This window comes from Terrapene carolina, unplaced genomic scaffold (assembly GCF_002925995.2).
Source record: "Terrapene carolina triunguis isolate 2854851 unplaced genomic scaffold, T_m_triunguis-2.0 Scaffold34021, whole genome shotgun sequence".
NCBI lineage: Eukaryota > Metazoa > Chordata > Testudines > Emydidae > Terrapene > Terrapene triunguis.
Window position 1 is genome coordinate 646,743 of NW_020698372.1, and position 26,822 is coordinate 673,564.

Sequence of the window (26,822 nt, forward strand, 5' to 3'; positions counted from 1 at the left end):
TAAGCAAAACACCTATTGAACCAACTGCTTTTCCTGCTGTCATTTACTAAATGCTTATACAGAATGTTTAGTCTGTATCACCACCAGGTAAGGTTAGCTTCACTGACGACAGTGCCTGTTTGGTACTACACCCTGTCATGATGCAGGGGCAACCTGCACCTGTGAATCTTCTCTGTCTCTCCATGGACACTCTTTCCTAGTGACAGGCCTCTACTGCACTTTGTCCAGAATGGAACCCCACAGTTACCCCACTTTAGACAGGATCACTAGGTTTCACCAATTGTATTTACCTCAGCCAACCCAAATTGGTTTGGGACTGGCTACAGAATCTTCTCCAGGTACTCGTGATCAGTGTAAAAAGCAATGGCTCAGGACAGCTTCTTCAAAAAAAAGTATGATTTGTTGGTTCATAGAAATGTAACATGCAGATACAAACAGGGCTAAAACAACAAAAGCCTGAACACATTCTTTCATACCAAAACTTAGTCTTTTCTTGCTAGTTTAAACAGGCCCTTAGCTTATCCAAATCTGAGGGTCAGCTTGCATCTCTCTAGACTGCCTCTCTATGTCTCCTAGGGTCTCTCCCTGTTTGTCAGGCTGCATTTATCAGAACCAAAGCTTTATGTTTTAGTGTCCCACAAGGATCTTCCCTCACTCCTAGTGGTGCCTTGAGTGTAGGTGAAACATAAAAGGTAATGACAGCTGTGTCGTCTTGCTGAGTACTGATAATAGGACTTATCTGAAACCACTGACAGTTTTCCGGTTCTTGCTGGAATTAACTGTGGTAGTCACATAGCATTGTAATAACAATCACAGAAATGCAGGGCTGGAAGTGACCTCAATTGTTAATCTAGTCCAGCCCCCTGAACTGAGACAGGGCCAAGTAAACCTAGACCATCTTTGACAAGTGTTTGTCCAACCTGTTCTTAAAAACCTCCAGTGATGGGAATTCCACAACCTCCCTTGGAAACCTATTCCAAAGCTTAACTATCTTTATAGTTAGAAAGTCTTTCCTAATATCAAACCTAAATCTCCCTTGTTGCAGATTAAGCCAATTATTTCTGGTCCTATCTTCAGTGGACATGGAGAACAACTGATCACCATCCTCTTTATAACAGCCCTTAACATATTTGAACATGGACATAGAATATTCATAAAGGTGAAACAGATATCACCCCTGTTTGGCACACATTCTACATTAGATCTGCATGATATATCAAGTGCAGTGATCTAATGTGCTGGGATATTTTCTAGCTGTTCCTGTGGGATGAGCTATGGAAGACAGACAACAACACACTGAACCCCTCTCAGCCCTAGCACTGTCGTGCTGGACCCAGACAGCATGCTGATGCTAGCAGTCCCTGAGCTTTAGGGAATTGGCTAGCAAGCCTGGCAGCAATCCAGTCATTCATTGCCCCAGCAGGGAATGGATAGCCAGATCAATGGCTTGGATAGGGCACTACCTCCTGTGAGCATCTAGCAGCCTGAGCTGAGGGGAGTGAATGCTGCATCTTTCACCAATCAACATAAGAAATGCTATACAGCATGCTCCCAAAATGCTCTCTGAATACTTCAGTGAACCATTCTTCTGCGACATCACCACACCCCCAGCACTCCTCCCATCAGACAGTTTTTGCCTAATGATTTAGGGTGATCATAGGAATCTGAATAGCAAATAATATGTGCAATACTGAGGGAAGAATAGTTCTCTAGGGGACTAATACCCTACTCTTCCACAGGCAACACTCACACTGAAGTCCTGGTGACAATGGAAGTTTTGCCAGTAAATTCTATAGTGTAATGGCAGTAAAGGAGAGCCCTCTATAAAACTTGCCTGCAAGTTGCAGTAGCCACCTTAATTAAGATCTCTGTTCCATGAGCAGTGGTGGGTAATAAAGAGCAAGATACCAGGATGTATTAAAAACAACAGAGAATAAAATGAAAACTGTAATGTCATTATCTAAATCAATGGCATGTCCTCAACTTGAACAACCTAGTACTGCCGGCATCAAAAGATGTATTTTCATTTTTTGCTCCGGAGATCCCCTTCCTACACTGTTCATTGACTGAGGTCCAAGCTCTTCTCTCTCTATTGCTGTCGTTTACACACTAGATATTTTTTATTTATTTATTTAATGTTGCTAATTGCATACAGGATTTAAATCAGGGGTAGACGGTGAGACAGTAGAGACTCTACCAGGGTTTTCAGGTTGGACAGACAGATATTAGCTCCTACTCTGGGTGCTTTGTGCCACTCAAATGAAGCCAGAAAACCAGCTTAATTGGCTAGCAGAAAATTTCCCTTGCATAAGGGGAATGCTCATATGGTATACAGCTGGTGTAGTCCCATGGTCTGGCAGGCATGACTAGATAAATAGGAATGTGACCAGGGCCCCATTAATCTAGCTGTTCCTTGCTGCCAGATTGGCCCTGAGTGCTGTGGGTAGCTGGACATAAGTTAGTGCGGCCTCCAGGTTGCCACTAGTCTAGCATATGTGATTAATCCAACTAGTGCTGGGCCTAGGATCTTGGAGCCACAAAAGCAGCTTAGATCCACCCCTTCTACATTGGTGAGACACTACTCCGAATCTGGGCCACAATCTTCATAGAACCATAAAATCATTGCTTTTAAGAATAGAATAGCTGTTACGGGTCATTTCGTTCATCTCTTTGAATCAGAGCAGTATAGTTTCTCTACTTCTCTAATAGGTAATTAGATTTACTGTCAAGAAGTTATTGGATACGGCTATGGACAATGAGAGCATTCAAGCGCACGCATGCTCAATGGAGAGGCAAAAGAAGTGCATCCTTAACTCTGGTGACTGAATGATAAACATCCCATTTGATGAACATCAGATCTGATTAGGGCTTAACAAACGTCACTAGGAGTCTGGCCTGTGGAAAAGGCTGCAGGATACTGTACACTGTGTATTTATAATCTGAAGCATAAAGGGAGAGTGAATAGAGTTAAATTCATATCTTCCTTACAGAAGCAGGTACAATTCTCATTGGCTTAAATAAGAGTTGTACTTAACTTCTGCAAGGGCTGAATTTGTTATATGCTATATGGGTAAACTATACTGAAAGTATCATTTAAAAAAAAGACTGGAGAACTTTTAGCTGTTTGCTTTGTAATGTAGATTCAAATTGGGTATTTGAGTAGAATAGGAATAATAGGCTATATATTATCTGTCTTACATATGTACATAGGGTTTGAGTCACACTTGCTAGTACAAATGGTGTAAATGCAAATTTTACTTTCCTGTGCCAGCAACAGTCTCTACACCAAGAGGGAATTCATCCCTTTAGAAAGACAAGCAGTGTTTATACCACTAGCATCTCCTTAAGGTACTGCCAGGGGAGTGCTCCTTTAAATTACCAGTGGGGTTCTATAGAAGGCTGTCCATCAAGGTTCCCTAATAAGGTCACTGAATCAGCACGTTCAGGAGGTCATGGCCATAACCCAACTTGCTAGCATTACCCACTGGCACTGGATAACATATATAAGTCTCAAGTTTGAAAAGATACCACAGGACTTTACTACTCCAAATGATCACACAATGCTCTCTGCAGAGCGAAGAACTGAGGAAATACTAACTGTCTTAATTAAGCACATATAACCAATTTTACAGCTGGAGGATACTTATACAAAGACTGTAAGGAATTTAAACGCTGTTGCCCCATTATTCAAAACAAATTTTAGAAACAAAGACAGAAAACACTATGCAGAAAAATACATGCTACTCAACATATCAGGCATCCTAGCTCCCATACCTAGGGAAACAGCATTTAGAAATAAGTAGTAAAAAGATTTTTTGGATGGCATGGCTTAGAAAGGATATGATATTTCTAGTTGGCATATTCAAGGATGCTAATTCAATCTTAACATCTACAACAAATATACCTACCAGTGCCCTCTGATTTCTAGGCATGCATACACCACCACTCCATGAAAAAAAGCTAGCAAATCTAACCTTCCCAGTAATAGAATTTTCCTGCATACTACAGATGCCAAGTCTGCCTGGCATGAACCTTCTTGATAACAAAAGCCACAAAATAATACACTGTTGGAAAAACTATGGGTGCTAGACATCAACAAGGCATATAAAGCAGAGTGGCATAAAACAGGTCGTCTAGTGACGGCAAACTAAATTAATCACTACAAAATGCTAAACAGACTCCATTGGGACTTCACCAATTAGCTACTACCCTAAAGGTCACGGCTGATGATAGCAAAAAAGATAAGGGATACGGGCTATGGGACTGCCGTGACAGTGAAATACTGGCTAGAAATCTGTCCCCCTCTTTGTCCCCCTCCTCACCCCAAAAAAACTAATGATTTTGAGTTCCCAGGTCTCATACATTCTATAGGCAAATGAGTAATGGTGGCTACAATTATCATCAAACTCACCATCAGACACTACAAATTAAAAACTATATGCAGAATGGTTCATACCAATGACAGTCATCTCATCACTCGTGACAACTAGGCAAATGAAGGAAAACGGCAGAGTCCTTGTTAGATTACATAAACTCAGTTCTAGAAAGCACATCCAAAACCAAATATCACCTCCCAAATATCCAAACACATACCTAGGCAGCTTTTATTATAAATATATGCTAAAAGTCCATGCTGTTGCACAGGTGTAATTCATAAAGTCATGTATGTAAAACAGCCAAAAATGGCTGAGAACTTATAACTGGACTGTAACAGACCACGAATCCCAGCAATAACTGAATCTACCAATATTCTAAACAAAAAGAGCTCTCAGTTTTTGACTGTTTCCATCACTGCACACTGACTGTACAAACATTCTAGGCTTCAGAGTGATGTTTGGGGTTATCGTGTACACTGGTTGTGTTGGTGTGTGTGTGTGTGTGTAAGGGGATTGTACTGAGAGATCTGTGTTGATTTATGCAGGTGTCAAATGAGGGGTGTGTGCTGCCGGAGGAACTGTGTGTGTTTGGGGTTGTGTTGTGCTGGGAGAGTTGTGTTGATTTGGGTAAGTGGCAAATGAAGGGTGTGTGCTGGAGCATGGCAGTTGGGCCAAATAAGCCATCATCTATGCAGCGTCCCTCATAACACTAATGAAACTGTTGCGTGCAAATTAGCTGTAGAGTAAGGGCAGTGATTGGCTGAGTTACCTGTGATATCACACTGGTCTAGGACTCTTGGCAGGGCATAGATACATGCCTTACTGTAGCTGCACATAACACAGATATAATTCATACAGTCAAAACATCTGAGAATGCAAAAACTGGACATGAACAGACTGAACCTGGTGATATTCTGAACAAAGAGAGCCCTCAACCATGCTTGTATTTGTTTCCATCACTTCCTAATGACTTCATAGACATTATAGGCTTCAGAGAGACACTGAGTGGCAATTCTGGAATCTTATCATATAGATATATGTGAAGACATTCCAGTCCAATTCCACCCCACTAAAGACCCATCTGAATACCCATATATAAACCTATAGCACGTAAGGTCAGTGCTTGACATCAGTACACCACAGACACACCTGGGTACATGCCCATATACACCTGGGTACATGCCCATATACTAATCCTAAACAGGAACAATTCTGATTTATAATTTTGACGTGTCTATTGGCCCATGTATGTCAATATATACATGGCCTATGCTTGCTGAAAAACATTATGCCAAGTGCCTATTATATCATCTATTTACCAGTCTAAACTACCCATCCTAATACTATGCAAACACCCAATAAGGAAAAAGTGAAATAAAGAGAATGAAAAAAAAAGTCCTTTAATCTTGTTCCGTTATCTTCCATTTAGTCAGTAGGTTTCATTCATGTGCACCTATGCTATTGGGTGTTTTAAAAATACAGAAAAAAGAATGTGGCAAGCATGACATAGAATAGGTAGGGCTAACTCTGAAAGTTCTTGTGCAGTCCTTAGCCAGAAGGCTGGTGGTTGTGATGCGATGCTTCATATGGTTGCAAAGGTGAAGTTAAAGTCTGGAGAAATGAGAATGTAATGTCTCAGAGACCCAGAGAAACTCTGGAGGGTGAAGGGGAAATTCTAATTTCTGAATCAATTAAAATCCAGGTAGGTTATGTTCCTGTTAACTCTTTGGAAACTGGACATATATACTGGGAGCCAGCTTTCAACACGCATGCCCATTTTGAGTAGTAGTTTACTCCATGAGTACTCCCCTAGGTATGTAGTGATTGGACGTCTAACATAGTGAATGCCAATGAAAATGAGGTAAAATCTGAGGCTAAAATAGAGAAGTACGAGTTAAAATTACTTAGAAACGTTAATATGTTTTCAAGTCGGCAGGGCCTGATGAAATACTTCCTAGAATACTCAAGGAGCTGATTGAGGAAATATCTGATCCATTAGCAATTATCTCTGAAAACTCCTGGAATCTCTCCTGTCTTCCATAGGATTGGAAGAGGGCAAATAGAGTGCCAATCTATAAAAAAGGGAGTAAGTGCAACCCGGGGAATTACAGACCAGTCACCTTAACTTCAATATCCAGAAAGATACTGGAGCAAATAATCAAGCAGTCAATTTGCAAACACCTGGAAGATAGCAAGGTGATAAGTAACAGTCAACATGGATTTGTTATGAACAAATCGTGTCAAACCAAACTAATAGCTTTCTTTGACAGGATAACAAGCCTTGTGGATAGGAAGAAACGGTGGATGTGGTATATCTTGACTTTAGTAAGGCTTTTGATACTGTCTCATACGACCTTCTCATTTACAAACTAGGGAAATATAGCCTAGATGGAGCTACTATAAAGTGGGTGCATAACTGGTTGGAAAAGCATTCCCAGAGAGTAGTTATTAGTGGTTCCCAGTTAAGCAGGAAGGGCATATTGAGTGGGATCCCGCAGGGATCAGTCCTGGCTCCAGTTCTGGTCAGTATCTTCATAAACAATTTAGATAATGGCATAGAGAGTACACTTACAAAGTTTGCGGACGATACCAAGCTGGGAGGGGTTGCAAGTGCTTTGGAGGATAGGATTAGAATTCAAAATAAACTAGACAAACTGGAGAAATGATCTGAAGTAATTAGGATGAAATGCAATAAGAACAAAGTATCCCACTTAGGAAGGAACAATCAGGGCTTGTCTACACTTACCGGGGGATCAACGCACGCGATTGATGCATCGGCAGTCGATTTAGCGGGTCCAGTGAAGACCCGCTAAATTGACCGCAGATCATTCTCCCATCGATTCCTGTACTCCACTGGATTGAGAAGAGTAGGGGGAGTCGACAGGAGAGTGTCTCCCATCAACATCGTGTAGTGTGGACCCCACAGTAAGTAGATCTAAGCTATGTCAATTTGAGTTACGCTATTCATGTAACTCTAATTGCGTAGCTTAGATCGAATTTCCCCTGTAGTATAGACAAGGCCTCAGTTGCACACGTACAAAATGGGAAATGACTGCCTAGGCAGAAGTACTGCGGAAAGGGATCTGGAGGTTACTATGGATCACAGGCTAACTATGAGTCAACAGTGTAAGTGTTGCAAAAAAGGGAACATCATTCTGGGATGTATTAGCAGGAGTGTTGTAAACAAGACAAGAGAAGTAATTCTTCCACTCTACTCTGTGCTGATAAAGCCTCAGCTGGAGTACTGTGTCCAGTTCTGGGTGCCACATTTCAGAAAATATGTGGACAAATTGAAGAAAAAATAGAGGAGAGCAACAAAAATGATTAAAGCTCTAGAAAACGACCTCTGAAGAAAGACTGAAAAAATTGGGTTTTGTTTAGTCTGGAGTAGAGAAGACTGAGGGCGGGACATAACAGTATTTCAAGTACATAAAAGGCTGTTACAAGGAGGAGGGTGTTAAATTGTTCTAGTTAACCTCTCAGAATTGGACAAGAAGCAATGGGCTTAAATTTCAGCAAGGGAGGTTTAGGGTGGACATTAGAAAAAGCTTCCTATTAGGGTAGTTAAGAACTGGAACAAATTGCCTAGGGAGATTGTGGAATCTCCATCATTGATGGTTTTTAAGAATAAGTTAGACAAACACCTGTGTCAGGAATGGTCTGATTATTATGCTTTGAGTACAGGACTGGACTAGATGACCTCTCAAGGTCCCTTCCAGTCCTTCATTTCCATGATTCTATAAATAGGACTACTCATGAAGTATGGTACTGCTCAACATGAGTAAGGGTGTCAGAATCTAGCCGTGTGTGTAATATATGTAAATGTAAAATGCTAAGACTCTGTCTGGCTTGCAGCCTAGAAAACACCAGTATTATTTTAACATATATACTATAAGGAATTATTGTTCTGCGGTCACTGTAAACAGCTTTGTCCTTTTCATGTGCTATACTTGCAGCAGTAGCAGCAGAGAGATTTCTTTTTAAATGGATTTGCTGACTCCGTGAAAAGCCCCAATGTGACAAACATGCCTGTGATGATCAGTGAAACAATGCTAATGTTCCAGAAGGACTCGGGACAAAGCAAAAACAACACAAAACCAAAAATCTGCTGGGTTCTGCAAATCTTACCAGTGTGGGTACGGCACAGGGGCTTCGAGGCAGAGTCAACTTGTTTAGTGCAATAGACTCTAGCTGCAGCATGCCCATGCCAAGACGTAGATCTTCATTCTTGGGGCAACAGCCCTCTTCCTCCACAACTGAAAGCACTGGGGCTACCAGCCAAAGGTTAAGCATTGGGGGTAGTGGCAGCCTACCTAGACCCCGAGGTGTCTATGTGGGTATTGTCCCCACTGGAGGTGTGAGCAGCCTAGGGACCCGCGTGTCCCGTAGAGCCCTAGGCATCAGCAGTGTCTTCTTACAAGGCCTGCGCAGCTCCTGTTCAACTGTGCCATTAGCCCAGGGGCTGGAAAAGGGAAGGGGCCTATCATATGAGAGCCTGAATGGGTGCCTGGTGGAGTACATAGAGAAAGTGAGAGCTCTCGAACAGGTCAACCAAGAGCTGGAAGAGCACATCAGAATCTACCTGGAAAAGAAGTCATCCAATGTCAACAGCTGGGAAGCACTGAGAGAGAACTGGGAGACTATCTATCATCAAGTGAGTACAAGAACTTTAACATTGAAAAAGATTAATGGATCATTAGCAAACCCCTAGCAGTGGGTTTTGATGCTGATGATAAATGCCGCCTGATTCCAATGCACAGTGCCCTAGATGAAGGATTTCAAATCTATCTTCATCATAATTAGCATTACCATTTCACAGTGTATGGTGGAAAATGCTTATTAAACAGGAGAGCAGCCCCAGGCATTATGTACACGGGGGGGGGGGGATTGAAATGCACCCCCTGGTGTTATAGTCTGGTCTGATTAAAAATCAGTTATTTTCTCTTAGTTGTGGTTATTACACTGAGGAGCAGAATTATTAAAAGAAAACTACTAAGATTGAATGAGTTTATCCACCAACTTGATATCATCACAACCTTGCTTTTAATTAGCAATTCAGATTTCAGTTTTATTCTCTCATTTATTTGACCACATTTTCAAAAGCTCTATTTAGTTAAAAGCAATTATTACATGGTCACAACCAGGTGGCTCCCGCCTGGACACTCCCCCCGTCCCCTCGCCGTTCCCTGTTCTCCACATACTCAGTGTTTTATATACAAGTTAGACAGCACATTCTACACAATGTTTGTAAAGAAAAATATTTAACACCTGACTGTAAAATGGTGACCATGTTTGTCTAGTGGACAAAGAATAAAAAAACCTGGAAAACCAACACAAACTTGCCAGTGATACTTTCTGCAGGGCTAATGAAAGGTCAAAGTAAAAACAGCAAGTATTTGAATCTTATTGTTTCACTTGAGCAATGTGCACAAGGCATACTCTTTCATTTGAGGATCTCAAAATACTTTAAAAATATTTATTGGCTAAATCACACAACACATTTGAGGTAGGGTGGTTTCTTACTGGGCAAAGTGAGGCAAACATAGGTGAAGTAACTTGCCTTCGGGGTAGACAATGGATCAGTGGCAGAACCAAAAAGAGAACCCAAATGTTCTGAGTCCTAGACCTATTCTTTAGCCATCAGACAGTACTTTCTCCTGTTAGAGAATCAGTCCCTTCATCAGAATATAGCAAAACAAGGTGGGAGAAGGAAAGACACTGTTTCATTGTGGTCCAGTGGATATGGTGCCCAGCTGGGAGCCAGGAGACCTGGGATCAATCTTGAGCTCTGCCATTCATCACTTATGTACCCTTTGGCAAATCACTGTCTCTGTGCCTCAGTTTCCCCATCAAGTGGCAATTATGTTTTCCACTTTTGTAAAAACTTTGAGATCTATAGATGATAAACTATGATTGTTAATATTATATTCAGATTCAGAGAATGAATGGGAAGAGTGTAGGAAAGTATCAGTTTTCTCTGACAGTGAGTACCAGACCCCAATAAATAGGGTAAACTAACTCTTCCCTAATGTAACAGCCTGGAAAGATAAATGTCTGAAGAGTCATTTTTCCCCTTTAGCATTGTACAGAGGTGGACATGAAAAATTCCTGTCTGTATGTTCCTAAAAGGACTTTGTGGGCCAACTTTTGAAAGCATCTGGCTTTTGGCTGCCAACAGTGTATGTGTACATGCTCATGCCCCCATGTTGTACATACAACCCCCACTTTTGAACACACAAACTAGATAACTGCATATACAAATACTGTACCTGATTTGAAGGTGCATGTGTAATACACTGGCTTAATGAGTGTGACCATGTCTCCCTCTAGTGGTTGCTACTGACTGATGAATAATAGAGTTCCTTCTTTAGCTCAAATGGCAGGGATAAGTGATGATTACACTTACCCTGCTAGATTGAAGAGTCCATTGTTAAATATTTGTTCCTCATGTAGATAGTTATAGACTGTAATCAAGTCACCCCTTAACCTTCTCTTTGCGAAGCTAAATAGATTGAGCTCTTTAAGTCTATCACTAAAAAGCACGTTTTTTATCCCAGCCATTCTTGTGGCTCTTTTCTGAACCCTCTCCAATTTATCAACATCTTTCTTCATTTGTGGGCACCGGAACTGGACACAGTATTTCAGCAACAGTCATACCAGTTCCAAATATAGAAGAAAAATAACTTTTTACACTCCTGCTTGAGATTCCCCTATGTATCCCAGGATTGTATTAGCTCTTTTGACCACAGCATCACACTGGAAGTTCATGTTCAGCTGATTATCCACCACAACCCTAAATCTTTTTCAGAGTCACTGCTTCCTGATATGTAAAGGAGGAGGAAAACATACCTTCCTTGTTTGAGTGATTATTAAATGTTTAGCACTAGAGAAGAGTTTAGAAGAGAGCGATTCCTTGCCCTTACCCCTCTAGAAAATAACTACTGTATGTAATTCTAAATGCTGCAATTAATTAAAGGATCAGTCCTTTATTTCTTTCAAACTTAATACTCCCATTTGAATGGATACGGACAATAGCTGACTCCCACTGTACTGAGATTGATAGCAAATGAAGGGTTCCATAAGGAAAACTCCAGTGATCTTCCAAAATCTCAGAACCACATAATCTCCATTGAAATCACAACAGTGATGAAATTGGCCCGCCACATTTTTTTCCATTTCTGTTATTCTGTACTTCTAGGATTTGAACTGTACTATTTGCCATGAGAGACAAAATAAGTTCCCCCTGCCCCTTTTTCATTCACACACACCCAACCGAATACTCATCGAGATTTAACTAACCTCTCATCCCCTATAAACTTACTAAGATTATTTTAAGCACTCTCTTTTTTCAGGTGCTTGTATTTCTCTGTGGGGAGGAATTATCATTACAAATAACTTTCTATTTTGGGGAAGAGACATTTAATTAGAATTTTAAATCTTTTTCACTTTACATAAGCAGATTGGGAAGGGAACTGAAAGGAAGAGGGTGAGAAGGATAAAATTAAGTAAATATAAATTTCTGTCACATACATTCCTTTCAGCAAGATTTTTTCAATAGACTTAGTTCCTGTAGAAATCCTCCCACTTTGCGTCTGTCCCAACTAGCATGCGTACATTTGCTTCAATAAAAAGCAGTTGTCCAGGCTGATAATTAATACAATTAGTTGGCTGGTAGCTTCAAATCATCCTGATCTATCTGTCTTTTGGTTAAACAACAGGCATAGGTTGCTGATGGAGGGACAATACCAGATCTAATGGTTTATTGGGCTGATCTGACAAAATATAGATCTTTGTTTTTTTAAATTTTCCCTTGCTTAAACTTCCTCTTTGCTTTCCTTTTCAAAATCAGTTCATCTTCTAGATTCTTTGAAGAAAGTAGCTGATTGTATTGGTGACCTCCCCCCCCCCCCCCGTAAAAGCACTTGAAACTGTCATTCAAATAAACAGAATGAAATCATCCATCAACTGCTAGCGAGACCTTCTCCCAGTTTCAGAGCTTGTAACTTCCTTAGTCCAGTCATGTTCCACTGACTAGGAATACAAATGTAGCCTCAAATTTAGGCAACCCACATACCAGGATATTTAAAAAAGGGTATTCACGCTAGTGAAAACTTGGACATATTTTGAAAACAAACCCGTTTTTAATTTTACTGGATAGTTATCTGTCATTTATGTTTAAATTACTCTTCTCTTTGACAGTTTCCATTTACTGTTCCTACCTGTCCTTTTAATACAATCATAAAGGTGAACTTTTGCTACCACAGTCATTTCCATGGTAACTGATTTTCATGCAATTTAAAAAAGGTTTGTGATTTCTGTACCAACAGTAGGAGGCCTCTAGCAGCTTAGTGCCATTAATAGGTTAATAGCTTTTGGACTGAATAAGTTTTAGTTTTTCAAGTTTGTCTTAATATTTAATTTTTCTTTAAATTACAGGAACATGACATATTAGACAGATTTTTGCATAATACCTCAGAATGTGCATGAACAATTGAGCTAAATAATGCAGCATGCCACAGCTTTGTTACTTAGCATATGTGCAGTTTTTCCCAATGGCCGCTTAATAATGAAATCTACTGCATAACTAATTGGAACCATTTGTTCAACATTCTTTAATGTGTTAAATGAGTATGTATGATTAGGACCCTTACTTATATGTTGCTCCCTAACACTTGGAAAACTTAGTGCTTTATTTTTCTGATTTCCTATGCATAAGTGCCCAATGTTAAAGTCAAATCTCATTATGAGCTTCATTTACTCTTCTCAGTTTAAAAAAGAAGATAAGAAAAGAAAAAAGCACAAAGTGCTTGAGAGGAATAATTGTAAAACGAATTCATCCATTTACACTCAAATGTTGCATTTCATACAAATAAAATAGAGAATGTGCTTCTGTGAAGATCCCTCAAGCCAAGATTCCCTTCTGTTTTAACACTGGATGCCTCTGAGTTCTGCATATGTGGCACACAACTTCAGAAAAGTATATTAATTTGAACAATAGAAGATTCCCAGCTAAGAAGCATTAAAACCCCAATAGAACACCCATATCCCCACTGACTTTCATGGCAGTTAGATTGGTTCCAGAGTGTCTGATCTTTGTAAGCACTCCACATGCAGAACTCCCATTAACTTCAGTAGGAATTCCATATACTGAGTGCTAATAGGATTGGGCCTCAATTCACATCAATTAGTATAAAAAGAAATATTTTTAAAGGTCAGTACATAAATTACCACTACATTACTGTAACAGCTAATACAGATTTTGCATGTCCGTTTATGCTGTTTTTTAGTAAAATGGGGTTAAGATAGCATCCACAGCATCACCTAATACATATGCTAATAAAAAAATACACAGCACTTTTAATAAATGCAACCCCTCCAATGTGTCATGTGAACCACTGCACATCGTACAGTGCTACCCAGATAAAAGTGTAAAACTGTCACAGTACATGGACAGTTTCCCTCCAGGCTTTTAAAGAGCCACCAACTGCACTTTCCTTAAAAGGGAAAGTCGTGGTGAGTGCTATAATAACCTCAGGTCAGTTAGTAAAACGAATTAAATTTTGCCGCTTTTGAGATCTCCTTGAGCCTGAGGCCCCTCCTCCTTTCCAAGGGAAAAGTCCAGGGGTGAAAGTAACTTAAAGGACTTACGGGTACTCCGGAGTCCTTCGGAGGGGGCATGGCCTCTACCGGAAGAGGCAGGGCCTTTAAATCCCCAGGCGCTTTAAATTAGGATTTAAAGAGCCCGGGGCTGGGGCTGTGGTAGCAGCAGCTGGGAGCCCCGGGCCCTTTAAATCACCCCCGAAGCTACCAGCTGCAGAGGCGGCTGAAAGCCTTGGGGGTGATTTAAAGGGCCCGGAGCTCCAGCTGCCGCTACCGCAGTGGAGCCCCGGGCACTTTAAATCACCATCGGAGGGGGCTCCTGGCTGCCGCCGCTACCTCAGAGTCCCAGCCTCTGGCAGAGCTTTAAAGGGCCCGGGGTTCCGCTGCAGTAGCGGGAGCCGGAAGTCCCCGGCCCTTTAAATCAGCACCAGAGCCCCACTGCCGATACCGCAGGGCTCCAGCAGTGGGGCTCGGGTGGCAATTTAAAGGGCCCCAGAGGGTAGCGGCAGTGGGAGCCCCGGGCCCTTTAAATTGCCACCTGAGCCCTGCTGCTGGAGTCTCGGGGTAGCAGCGGCAGCCGGGGGCTCGGGCGGTGATTTAAAGGGCCCAGGGCTCCGGCTGCCGCTACTGCCCCAAGCCCTTTAAATCGTCCCCACAGCCCTGCTGACAGAGCCCTGGGGAGACGGTGGCGGGGCTCCGGCGGCTATTTTAAAGGCCGGGGCGGTAGCGGCTGCCACAGCCACGGACCCTTTAAGTAGCTGCTGGAGCCCCGTCGCCGCTCCCCCAGGGCTCCGGGGACGATTTAAAGGGCCCGGGGCGGTAGCAGCGGCAGGAGCCCCGGGCCCTTTAAATCGCCGCCCGAGCCCCGCCGCCGCTTTGCCAGGGCTCCGGCAGAGGGCTCCCAGAGCCCCGGGCCCTTTAAATTGCCTCCTATCTGCCCTGGTACGGTGCACTGGCTCTTGCCGGTATGCCGTACCGGGGCGTACCGGCTTACTTTCACCTCTGGAAAAGTCCCTCTTCCAGCAGAATTACCTAGTCTGCTAGCAGCAGCAGGAGGGTGTAGGACAGGCAGTAGCTGCTGCTGTTGCTTGTCCTAATAGCATCAGACACTGCCCCAGGAGCTGCAAGGAAGTGAGAAACCTATTTCTCTCCTTCCCCACAAGGTTCTGGTGGAATGTAGGCAAGCAGGGAAACATCCTGACTGCCCAAAATTGGCTGATAGTGGCTAACATGCACGTTCTGGGGGATCCCTGCTGGATGTCCGGATTCCCTTTCTGCACCCGATTTTCAGTTTTAGTGCCCTCTTTCTGTTCCTCCCTTACTGGCATACAGGTCTGTCGCATCTTACGCTGGGGTTACGTTCTGCAGTCAGCGCGTAAAGCGAAAATCGCGTATAGTCAAAATTACATTGAGTGTAATGGCGGGCAGAATCGCCCGCACTACAGGTACAGTATTACAATTGTTATTTTTCTCTTTTTGTTTTTGCCGACTGCGTAAAGCTGAAATCGCGCATGTTAAATGTGCGTAAAATGCGACAGACCTGTATTTAATCCCCTTCTGCCCCCAGAGACTAATCTACTTTATTAGCCTGCAGTAGCAAAGGCTTCTCTTCCAGCTTCACTGTGGTCCTTTTCCTTAGCTCCTGATAGCTTTCTCTTTCAGTTATAGCCACTCTGCTCACGGTTCTGCCTACCTTGCAACTGTCTCTAGAGCTGTGCAGTGGGAAGCAGAAATGGGAGCTGGCTTTCTGGTTTAAAAGGGGAGCCATGAAGGGTTGCCAACTTTCTAATCACACACAACCAAACACCCTGGTCCCGTACCTGCCCCACTCCTTCTCCGAAGTCCCGCCTCCGCTCACTCCACCCCCCTCCCTCTGTCGCTCACTCTCCCCCACCCTCACCTCGCTCATATTCACCGGGCTGGGGTAGGGGTTCAGGGTGCTGGAAGGGGTGAAGGCTCCAGCTGAGGAGTGGGAGCTCAGGAAGGGGGAAATGAGAGGGTCAGGGTGCAAGAGGGGGTTCTGGGCTTGGGCAGGTGTGGGAGGGGATGAGGGTCCGGCTGAAGGTGCGGACTCTGGGGTGGGGACGGGGATGAGGGGTCCGAGCTGGGGGGGGGGGACCGACGGGTTCGGAATGCAGGAGGGAGCTCAGGGCTGTGGAGCCGGCACTCAGGGCAGGGGCAGCATGCGGAGCCTCCCTGGCTGTCCCTCCGCCTAGGAGCCGAGGGACATGTTGCCGCTTCTGGGGAGCTGCATGGAGTCAGGTAGAGAGCCTGCCAGCCATAGGCGCCAACTTTTCTCGGCACCGGTGGGTGCTTGCCCCCGGCCCGACTCCGCCCCTGCCCCGCCCCCATTCCAACCCCTTCCCCAAAGTCTCCACCCCATCCCTGCCCCATTGGACCTCTTCCCAAAATCCCTGCCCCGGCCCCGCCTCTTCCCGGAGCGCGCCCCATTCCCCCTCGTCCCCCCTCCCTCCCAGCGCTTGCTGCCGCAAAATAGCTATTTCGCAGAGTCAAGCGCTGGGAGCTTGGGGGAGAAGCGGGGTTGCGGCACGCTCAGGGCAGGAGGTGGAGGCAGAGCGGAGGTGAGCTGAGGCGGGGAGCTGCCAGTGGGTGCAGAGCACCCACCAATTTTTCTCCGTGGGTGCTCCAGCCCAGAGCACCCACGGAGTTGGCGCCTATGCTGCCAGCCCCACACCGACCAGACTTTTAACGGCCTGGTCAGCGGTGCTGAGTGGAGCCGCCAGGGACCCTTTTTGACCAGGTGTTCTGGTCAAAAACTGGACACCTGGCAACGCTAGGGTCATGAAGGGTGCTACTGAGCAGCTGGAAGAGGCTGTCTAATAGTCTTCAGACTGACACAGGACATCGTTGAGGCTAAGAACTTAGCAAAAAGGAATTGTATATTTTTATGAATAATAAGAATATACAAAATTATCAATCAATGAGAGCAAACATTTTGGAAAATATATTAAACCTCATGCTTCAGGGTTTAAGCCAATCTCTAACTATTAGCAATCAGGAAATCATCAATCATCTTGAGAGAATTCTCCCCCCAGGGACCAGTGTAGTACAATTTACAAGATGCATTACCAGGAGTGGAAGGTGTACCTCTCTTTGAAGCATCAGGTAATGGCCACTGCCAGAGACAGGATACTAGATGGACCAATGGTTTGATCCACTGTTGCAAATCATATTTCCTATGAATATTGGGAAAAGAAATTAAAAACGAAATGTCTATGAATTCACAATAAAACTAGTGAAAAAATTGCACTTTGGCGTTAGTCCAAGAATTAAAAGCATATGTTCAAAGGGTAAATTACAAGTCATTACAAATATGAATATAAAAATATTATTATGTGACAGAAGGATTATTAATTATACTATTTTGTATTTTATAGCACTTTCTATCTTAGGATCTTAAAATGCACTACAAACATTAAAGAATTAAGGTTCACAGCACTCCTGTGTGGCAGAGAAATATTCTCATTTTACAAATGAAGGAAGCAATATCTAACTGATGTTACTTACTCCCCCATGAGCCTTGTCATTTTAAATGAACATAGATAAGGACATTTCCTAAACTGCTGCATCACTCATTGTAATTAATGCAACAGTGACGAGGATTACAAATTGCAAAATTGATCATTTCTCATTAATATTAATTTTTGTATTCAACTCCTGATGCTAGTAGAAGAATGAAATCGAACAAAAAAGCCACTAGATGGAAGTCTTTCATCATTTTTTATTAGTCTATAAAAGAGTAACCTTTTTATACTCTTTTCACAGCTAATGTAAATACGATAGAGAGAGATGATTTTCCAGGGTTCCAAGTTTCTCCATAAGTTATCCATATACATTTCTTTTCCTCAGTTCTACTATCTAGTTTTTAACAGTATGGGTCTGATTTTGAGAGGTGCTGAAAGACACAGCACTCGTTGACTTCAGTTGGAGTTGTGGGTGTTCTATACCTCTGAACATCAGACTCTATAGATGTTCCTATTAGCGATGGACTCAAACCACAAAATTCAGGTCTGAATCCAGAATTTGAAGCATTTTGGATTCACAGTTTGAACACTATCAAAATTTAAGACAGCCTGGATCCAGAGGTTAAAGGAATCTCCAGTTCCCATCTGTAGACCATGTAACAAAGTTAGCCTAAGCCCTGGTCTACACTGGGGGCGGGTGCGGGGGGAAATCGAACGTAGCTGAAGTCGAAATACTTAGATCTACTCACCGCGGTGTCTTCACTGTGGTGAGTCGACTGCTGACGCTCCCCTGTCGACTCTGCCTGCGCCTCTTGGCCTGGTGGAGTACAAGAGTCGACAAGAGAGCGCTCGGGGATAGATTTATCGTGTCTAGACTAGACAAATCGACCCCCACTGGATCGATCACTGCCCACCGATCCGGTGGGTAGTACAGACATACCCTAAGTGTCTCAGTAAAACTGAGATAGTACTACTGCTAATGTGTGTAGTTATTCTTAAAATAATTAGAACAGATAATGTGCCATACGTAACTTAATTGAAACCAGTGGGCTATACTGGGGATCAATTTGTCCCAGTGAAGACATATAAAGCCAGCCAGCTGGAAATCACCAATTACTCCCCTCTGTGGCTTCCATTGTAAGTTATACCATTTTACCCACACATCAGGAGGCCCCGTTTCATTTTGAACTGAACTGATTAAAGTACAAAAATGTAATCGTATTTGATGTGAATAATAAAAACACCATTATTCAGGTTTGTTTCCATTACTCAGGGTACATGGTTAGTGTAAATACATATATTTTTATTCATTTTTAGATTGACTGACTTTCCGAGAGGGTGGATAGGCAGCAATCCATTGACATTTTACAACATATACAAAGCTGAAGCTCTCTGTTGTACTACATCCACGAGAGCCAATAAAGATTCCACTCTAACCAAATCCAAAAGCACTGGACAATCCTTTTTCTGGCACAGGAGGCTAATTGGCCCAGCTGTTACTATGCCCCCAATCCCATTTCTTCTGAAGTAAATGGCAATACTCAGAGCAACATGGAGCAGGAACATACACTAAGGGCTGGTCTATACTTAGCCGCTAGTTCGGCGGCTGGAAATCGAACTTCCTGGTTCGATTTATCGCGTCTGGTCTGGACGCGATAAATCGAACCAGGAAGTGCTCGCCGTCGACTGCGGTACTCCAGCTCAACGAGAGGAGTACCGTGGAGTCGACGGGGGAGCCTGCCTGCCGCGTGTGGACCGCGTCTGAACCGCGGTAAATTCGAAGTAAGGTATGTCGACTTCAGCTACGTTATTCATGTAGCTGAAGTTGCGTACCTTACTTCGACTTGGGGGGTTAGTGTAGACCAGGCCTAAGTCAGTAGCCGTTATGGGTCTTATCCAAAGCCCACTGAAGACAATGGGAGTCTTTCCATTGACTACAATCAGCTTTGGATCAGGCCCTTTAAGAGGAACTCTTTCAAAAAGAAAAAAGCAGTGATGTTTCACTTTTACTGCTGTTGCTAGTGGGAAGAGGTCTGACATGATAGCGGATTCAGAACTGCATTTCTGGTAAAATACCAGTGATTTTTTTATTATTATTTTTGGATGAATTTGATACATGAGAGTAAGAAACTTAAAATCATAATTGTGCCAGGTTCCCCACACAGATGTGCACCTGCGTCTCACTCCTGACCTGCAACGCCATTGCTATTTTAGTGCCTGATCCAACTTTCCTACTTTTATTGAAGTCAACTGAAAGACTTGGATTAGCCTCTTCCTAAGAGCAGACTGATACCCATGCCACACAGAGAAGTGGCTTTTTCATGTGCTCAAACATTCTTTAGGGACTTGGGCCCAGATGGTCAAAGTTATTTAGTCTCCTAACTTCCACTGAAATCAATGGGAGTTAGATGCCCACATACCTTTGAGGATCAGGGCCTTGGATAAGACCACCAAGCATATTTCACTTGTGGACTCTGCAGAGTTTGAACCCATGTTGAGGTGGATAATTAAAGCAAAACGACTAGATATTTCAGGTCAAACTTTGCTTTCATTTGCAACCCCACTGAAGTTTTGCCTCACTGCCATTGAAATCAATGGATTGCATGGGTTTAACTGTGGCCAGAATTTGACCTATTGAATTTAGCCAGTGCTTCTAAACAAAAGTTGATACTACTTGGTTTATGCTCTTCAGGGTGGCAAAGCAGAATGCTGAAAGTTATAAATAGGGTGAGATCCTTAATTTTGCATTTTCTGGGCCACATTCACACCTGACATAAACAGGTGCAATTTCACTGGAGTCAAAGGATTTTCACCCTCTTACACTAGGTTTCAATTTGGCTCCTTATGTTTTGGTGATTAATAGAGCATAGTAAATAACTTGCAATGCATAGTTTGATGAATGCAGTCTTGTTTTGGTTGTACAATGTGCACAATTTCCTCAAATGTATTTCTTTTTCTAAAATACTTGACAAATTATTTTAACCATGTACACCGGATGAGTAAGAAAAAAATTGGTTTCTGCACAAATCTGTGCAACGTTGCAATGAAAATTTGATTGCAGGGCCGTCTGCAGAGCATAAAAGGACTCCCCTATGGCAAACATTAATTCATTTAAAATTCAAGAAAAATGTTTTGCAGTATTTATCTGTTTTATGGCTACAATCAAAATTCAAATGTAATTAAAATGTAGTCCAAAATTCTTAAAATGAAAAACAACCCCCCAAAGCATGATGGTATATGACAGAGTAGGTGTCCTAGATGGGGAGAAATTCTAGCTATTGCCAACGATGCAGCACTAGTGATGAGAAACAGGCTAGGCTGAGCTCTACTCCTTACTCACCCCCTGGATCATGGACAATGTAATAGGACTCCCTAGGACATTTGTCTGTGTGTGTCAGACCCTTCCTCCACACTGCTGCCACGTGTCCCTCCATCTCCCCCTCCCCTTTCAGAAGTAGAGCGTGAGTTCTGGGAGGGGAGGCAGAGGCTCCAGCTGCTGCCAGAGGTGCAAAAACCATGTCACCAAACCCCTGAGATTCTTCTTGCCACTCTGCCACATCTTCAGTGAACTGCTCATTAATGTAGACAGATTGACTGTTTAGAGGGAAGGGTGTAAGGCCTGTGGAAGTGAGGCTAGATTGCTGAAGAGTAGGGAAGAGAAGACAAGGGGTCGAGTGGTGATGGAGGATGTGAATGGGTTTTTAATGTGCTTAACTTTATAGTGGTCAGAAGCAGCCCCTACCCACATGCTTCAGCCACTTTCCCACAGTTCCCACCTAAATCCTCTGGCCAGAAAAATGGGTAAGTAAGTAGATCAACTTTAGTCTCCAGTGACTCTAATTTTGTAATCTAAAAGTGTTTTGCATTTTGATGGAATTAACATTACATTGTGGATTTTTCAAGGTTTGAATGTGTTAGCCCAGGGGACAGTGCAGGATAGTTTATTCTCCAGCTGCTTATTTATCTAGCTTCTGCCCAACACCTTTTGGTCATGCCTAAGGTTTGTTTATCATTAACTCAAAGGTTATGAGTTTCTAAAATGTCTTAGGATATGGGTAATAAAACACCTACCCAGAGGATATGTGTTAGCTGGTGTGTAAGAACTCCTGAGCATTAACATCTGGTTTAATTGCCTATCAAGTCCCACCCACATTCGTTGCATTTAGTTGGATGCTATACAGAAAGCCCCGACATTTATAACACTCAACCCTATGGTAACAAAAATATCCAGAATTTAGAGTATTTTAATTCAGCTCAAACTTTTATGTACCATACTCTAAATATTTTGCAAAAGTTAGAGAGTTATTATAGTCATTTGTTTGCGGGCATATTTATTTTTCATTAAAAGCAAAGCTAAAGACTCATTCTGGATTTATTTTTAATTCTGTGTTCCATAAGTAGCACTGGGTGAGTAGAACAAAATATTTTTGAACGTTCTTGAGAATTACACCTGCCTGTTCACTTAGGGCTATTTGTGCCTCTCTTGCTCATGTTGAGTAGTTTCTTGCCATATATCGAAAGTATTTTGAGAGTAAGGTACTACTCTATGTGAGTCAGCGTTGCAGAACTGAGCTCTTTCCTGGAATTCACAACCCCTTTTATTTGCAAACATTTGGGTGTTTTTATTCACAAAGAACATGTGGAAAGCAAAACATTATGATTAATAGCCAAAAGAAGGATTTGTACTGCAATTACTCTCTTGGACAGTTTGAAAAGCTCTTTCCAGTCACAAAGTAGTTTTGTCTAACAGTCACAGATGTTCATGGATAGATTGTGTGAAAAGAGAAAAAGACTCCTGTTTATGAAGCCATGCCACACAATTAGGGAACTGAAACATGATAGGATTTAGGTAGTCATATGGCATGAATAGCAAATATTCGCTGGGTGAAATTCACTACTGTGCAGAGGGCCCAGCACAAGGTCCATATACCACTTATGTCCTACTTATACTTTCTACACTGGATTTAAGTAGAACTTAAGTTATGCATAGGCCTTGTGCTAGGTCCTCTGCATAGCAGTGAACTTCACCCATGGTGATCAGTTTGCAAATGAGAAGCTACAATTTGTTTACACAACTAGTTGTTGAACAATTGTGAACAATAAAGAAATTAAGAAAAATTACACCCTGTTTGTGGATAATTTGTGAACAAATAGGTGTCACGTTCATGGAATAATTTGAGTAGCTCTAGGCCAAAGGTTAAATTACTTTCAGAATCTAAAATTATGCATATGCTCGTAATATACACATATTTAATATAGTTAATTGCTCTAACTCTGTTGTGTCATTATTCTAGGTAGGTGATGCAGTCCTCGAAAATGCACGTCTTATGTTACAGATGGAGAACATTCAAGCCTGTGCTGAAGATTTTAAAGACAGGTACCTTTCTTAAGGCAACAATATGGGTGATTTCTTTGAATAAACATATACTTACCATATTGAATATTAAAACGGAATGTTCATATTAGAGAGAAAATGTGTCTAGTGGTTAGCATTGGGATCTGACTCGCTTTTTGACCTTGGACACCCTGTGACCTTATCTCACGGTCTTATTGTGTAACTAAATTAAGGTTGTAATGAATTTTGAGATCCTCAGATAGGTGATTTGAGAGCAACATATTATTATTATTTTGAAATAGTGCGACTTTAAATATTTCCAGTAGTCAGAAATTTACTGGCAAAGTTATTTCTGGGCTCTCACTGATATAAAGACCTAGGGCTCTTGCTAAAGGGACACAACTCAAATCTGGCTCAAAATTTTAATTTTATAAAAACATACTTTTATAAAACCCAATTCCTATGGAAATGTGTTTATGGTTTTTTTAAAACATCAAGTGAAACAAGAAATACAAACATTGTAGCACAATGAGCCTCACTGCAATGCCTATATACAAAAATGAAAGTGACTACTGATTTTCATTGTCCATGATGAGAGTAATGAAAAGAGTAAAAGAAGACCATAAATAGTGACAAATTGTACTTTTAAAAATTCTTACAGTTTTCAAAATCTAAGTTACCGTTTGTATCACTGGTAGATGTCTTTTTACAGCAGAGGTAAAACTGTGGGATGCGCCCCCCTTGGGGGGTGCAGGGGAACATTCGGGGAGGGAGAGGCTGGGGCCCAGGCGTGCCCCCACGGGGGGGTAGGGAGGGAGCACCACCCAGCTCCACTCCTGGCCCCAGCCCCGCGGGCCCCAGCTGCCAGCCCCATGCCCGCGGGCCCCGGCTCAGGCTCCGCTCCCGCCCTCAGCTATGGCCCCAGCCTCATCACCCTTACCCCGTCCGCATCCCCCCTTCCCAGAGCCACGGTCCCACTCCCGGCCTAACTCCTGGGGGGGGGTGGACAACGGTAAGGGGGGGGGGGGGGGGGGGGGCGAAAATAAAAAAAAACAACTGGTTTTCAGTATGATCTTAAATTGATAGTGTCCCTTTGAATTGCACTTACTACCACTACTACTACATCATATTAGGCCTGATTCTTCTAACCCCTATTCATATTAGAACTGTTTACGTAAGCAAGGGTTTGCAAGATCAGATCTTTATACTCCATATGTATTTCACACTAGTTTATCTTCACCCTTCAATGATTTTGATCTTTTCTTAAATTCATCTCTCTTTAACAGTTACATTTAATAACATCAAAATATACATTGTGTTCTTGGCCTTCTCTTTAATGTTTCTGTCAGAAAGACAAAGCTTTGAACTGCTAATACTACTCTTTCAAATGCAGTCTGTCAATTTCATAATCTAAGTAGTAAAAAAAATTGCCAACTGACTTTCACTAGCAATTTAAATATACAACACATAACATTTTCTTTGTTTTCACTGAATCAGAGCAACGGATATTAAAATCTCTACTACCTCTCACTGGGGTCATCCACCTGTTTCCAAAGCTACTGAATTCCAGGCAAAGAAGGCAGCTCACCAAGGGAGGAGTGTAGAAATTGTTTATGAAGTTGGCTCTGTTCACACCTGTATCAGAGAGTCCAGCTGCCAAACTGGCTGGGTTCAATGCTGCAGCATCCCAAAACTGACAATCTGTGCATTGAACAAGAGACTTTTCACACGACCAGGCCAATGCCATTGCCATAATTTAGAACAAATGATTAGAATGAGAAAGGAACAACTTACAGTAATATAGACAAACAAAGCAATATACCAAAAAAAAAAAAAATCCCCATTGAGCTTGTAGGGAAAAATCAGCTGTATTTTACAGCCAGGCATTTTGCTTTAATAGCATGTTTTTTACTAGCACAACAGTTGTTCAACACACACAGCCTCAACCAAATAAGCAGTTGCCACCTGATTTTTTTATTTTCATTATAAAGCAATGGTCAAATTAGAGATGCTTGCAGGAACGTTATATGTTATGATATTTTTAAAAGAGAAATAATAAGACTAATAGGCAGTTTGTGTGAATAAGGCCTGTGCTGGTGACAGGGTAGTTTTAAGTCCAAAGTCAGAGGCAAACTTTTCATTTGCTTCAACATGACTGGGATTTGCCCTTAAAGGTAGATTATATCCCAAGGAACAACAAACCAAGCCTTCCCCCAATATGTTTAATAATAAACAGTAATAATAATACTTGGAGCTCATATAGTGTTTTTCATCCTTAGTTCTCACGGCACCTTGCAGAGGCGGGTGCACATTACTATCCCCATTTTATAGATGGGGAAACAGAGAGACAGAAAGGAAAAGCCACCCAAGTTCGTTTAATATGAGAATGTCAGATCCAGGAAAAGAACACAGGTCTCCCAATTCCCATTCCAGAACTCTACTCACTAGACAATGCTGTTTCTCAAACTGCTAATTAGTGTCTTGACATAATTTGCCTTTTAATAAAGCAAGGCATGATGATTGACCTGACAATGGTTTTGAAGTGTATAAAGAAATAGTATGGGTGAGAGACATCTTCTGTGCTTATCTATCTGGTACATACCAGTAATTAACATGATGGTGTGACATTTTGGGGACTACTTAGACCAGTAAGGGGTTCTGTGCCCATCTCCCCTGTAATCTTGGAGGCCTTTACGCCGTGCAGCTGTGGTTCAGATCCCTGACACGAGTAGCTAGCCTACAAACACAAGGTCTCACCCTGGCTCTCATCTTTGCAGGTTGACACGGACAGCCCTTCCAGTCCTAAGTCTTCCCTAATACATCCTCCCAGAGTGTCACAAAGGCACTTTTTCCCTTGATCTTCTGGAATTTGCCAATACCACTAGCTAAATCAATAGTAGAAAAAAAAAGTGCTTACTTTAATGCTGTTAAGTAATCTTCAATTCTAGATAAGGTATAGGCATCCTTATGGGTGACCTGGTTCAACTTTTAATGAACCTACACAAAAGCACAGTCTCCCATGTTTTTTTCTGAACTAGCATAACTGGCACAGCCCAGTCAGAGATCACCTGACTTCTATATAATGTCATAGGTCTGGCCCCCATAATTCAGAGTCACAGCTGGTACTAATCCTTTCCCCCCGTTAAAACATTTTTGCAGCTATTGTAGGATTCCCTTCTTTACCTCAGCAAGGTAAAGCAATATATCCCTGTCAACCCATTTTTGTTTTACAAATTAAAATGGTTTCTATATCTGGGTGCAGCTTGATGGGAAGCGTCTCTTTTATTCTCACTTTCCCCATATTGATTATAAAAAGTTTTATAATTTCTTATATGTCTAAAAGTATTCTGCCAGACTTTATTTTTTTGAATGGAGAGTTGCTCCTGATTCTTTGGTACCTGCAGCAGCTCCTCGTAACAACGTTGCAGTAGATTCGTACCTATGAGTGTTGGTGGTAAGCATTCACTGTTGACATCACTAACAAAAATACCCCAATTGAGATATTTAATAGTCCTACTTCTAATTTCAGCTTCCATGTAGCCAACACATGGGATAGCCAAACAATTTCCTGGTACCAACTTCACCCTGTACTTAGTAGTCAATAAACAATTTTGAGCCTAATATTTCATGAAATGTTGGCTCTAATGTGATAACTTGTGACCTGGTATCCAGCAAGGCCCACATTTCTCTCCCATTAATCTCAAACAGGCAGGCATTTTCCTATAGTAGTAGCCTGCCCTCCAATGTTGTTCAGGTCTATACTCTTGTCCCTCCAAGATCCGACCCCCAATCCACAACCTTCTGCTTAAAGCCACAGCATTAGTATTTTTAGTCATGCACCTCCTTTCTATATGTCCCACCTTACTGCATCTCCTGCAAATAGGACTGCCATCATAATCAACTATTGGCTGTGTTATGAGCATCTCAACTCACTGTGGCCTGCATCTGTATTCTCTAGGTGCCAAGACTTCCTGCTTCAAATCCAGTCTCATCTCTTGAATTTCCCTCTATACTCCTCCTAAATGT

General features: G+C 42.2%; 1 protein-coding gene across 1 annotated transcript in view; it reads left to right on the plus strand.

The window, feature by feature from the left end:
* Positions 1–8,568: 8,568 nt before the first annotated feature.
* LOC112117863 (phakinin-like) overlaps positions 8,569–26,822 on the plus strand; it is a 35,526-nt gene continuing 17,272 nt past the window's right edge. The window contains exons 1-2 of the mRNA XM_026646062.1: positions 8,569–9,030; positions 22,756–22,838. Of these exons, the coding sequence (XP_026501847.1) occupies positions 8,575–9,030; positions 22,756–22,838 (539 nt within the window). The 5' untranslated portion in view covers positions 8,569–8,574. The remainder of the gene's footprint in view (positions 9,031–22,755; positions 22,839–26,822) is intronic.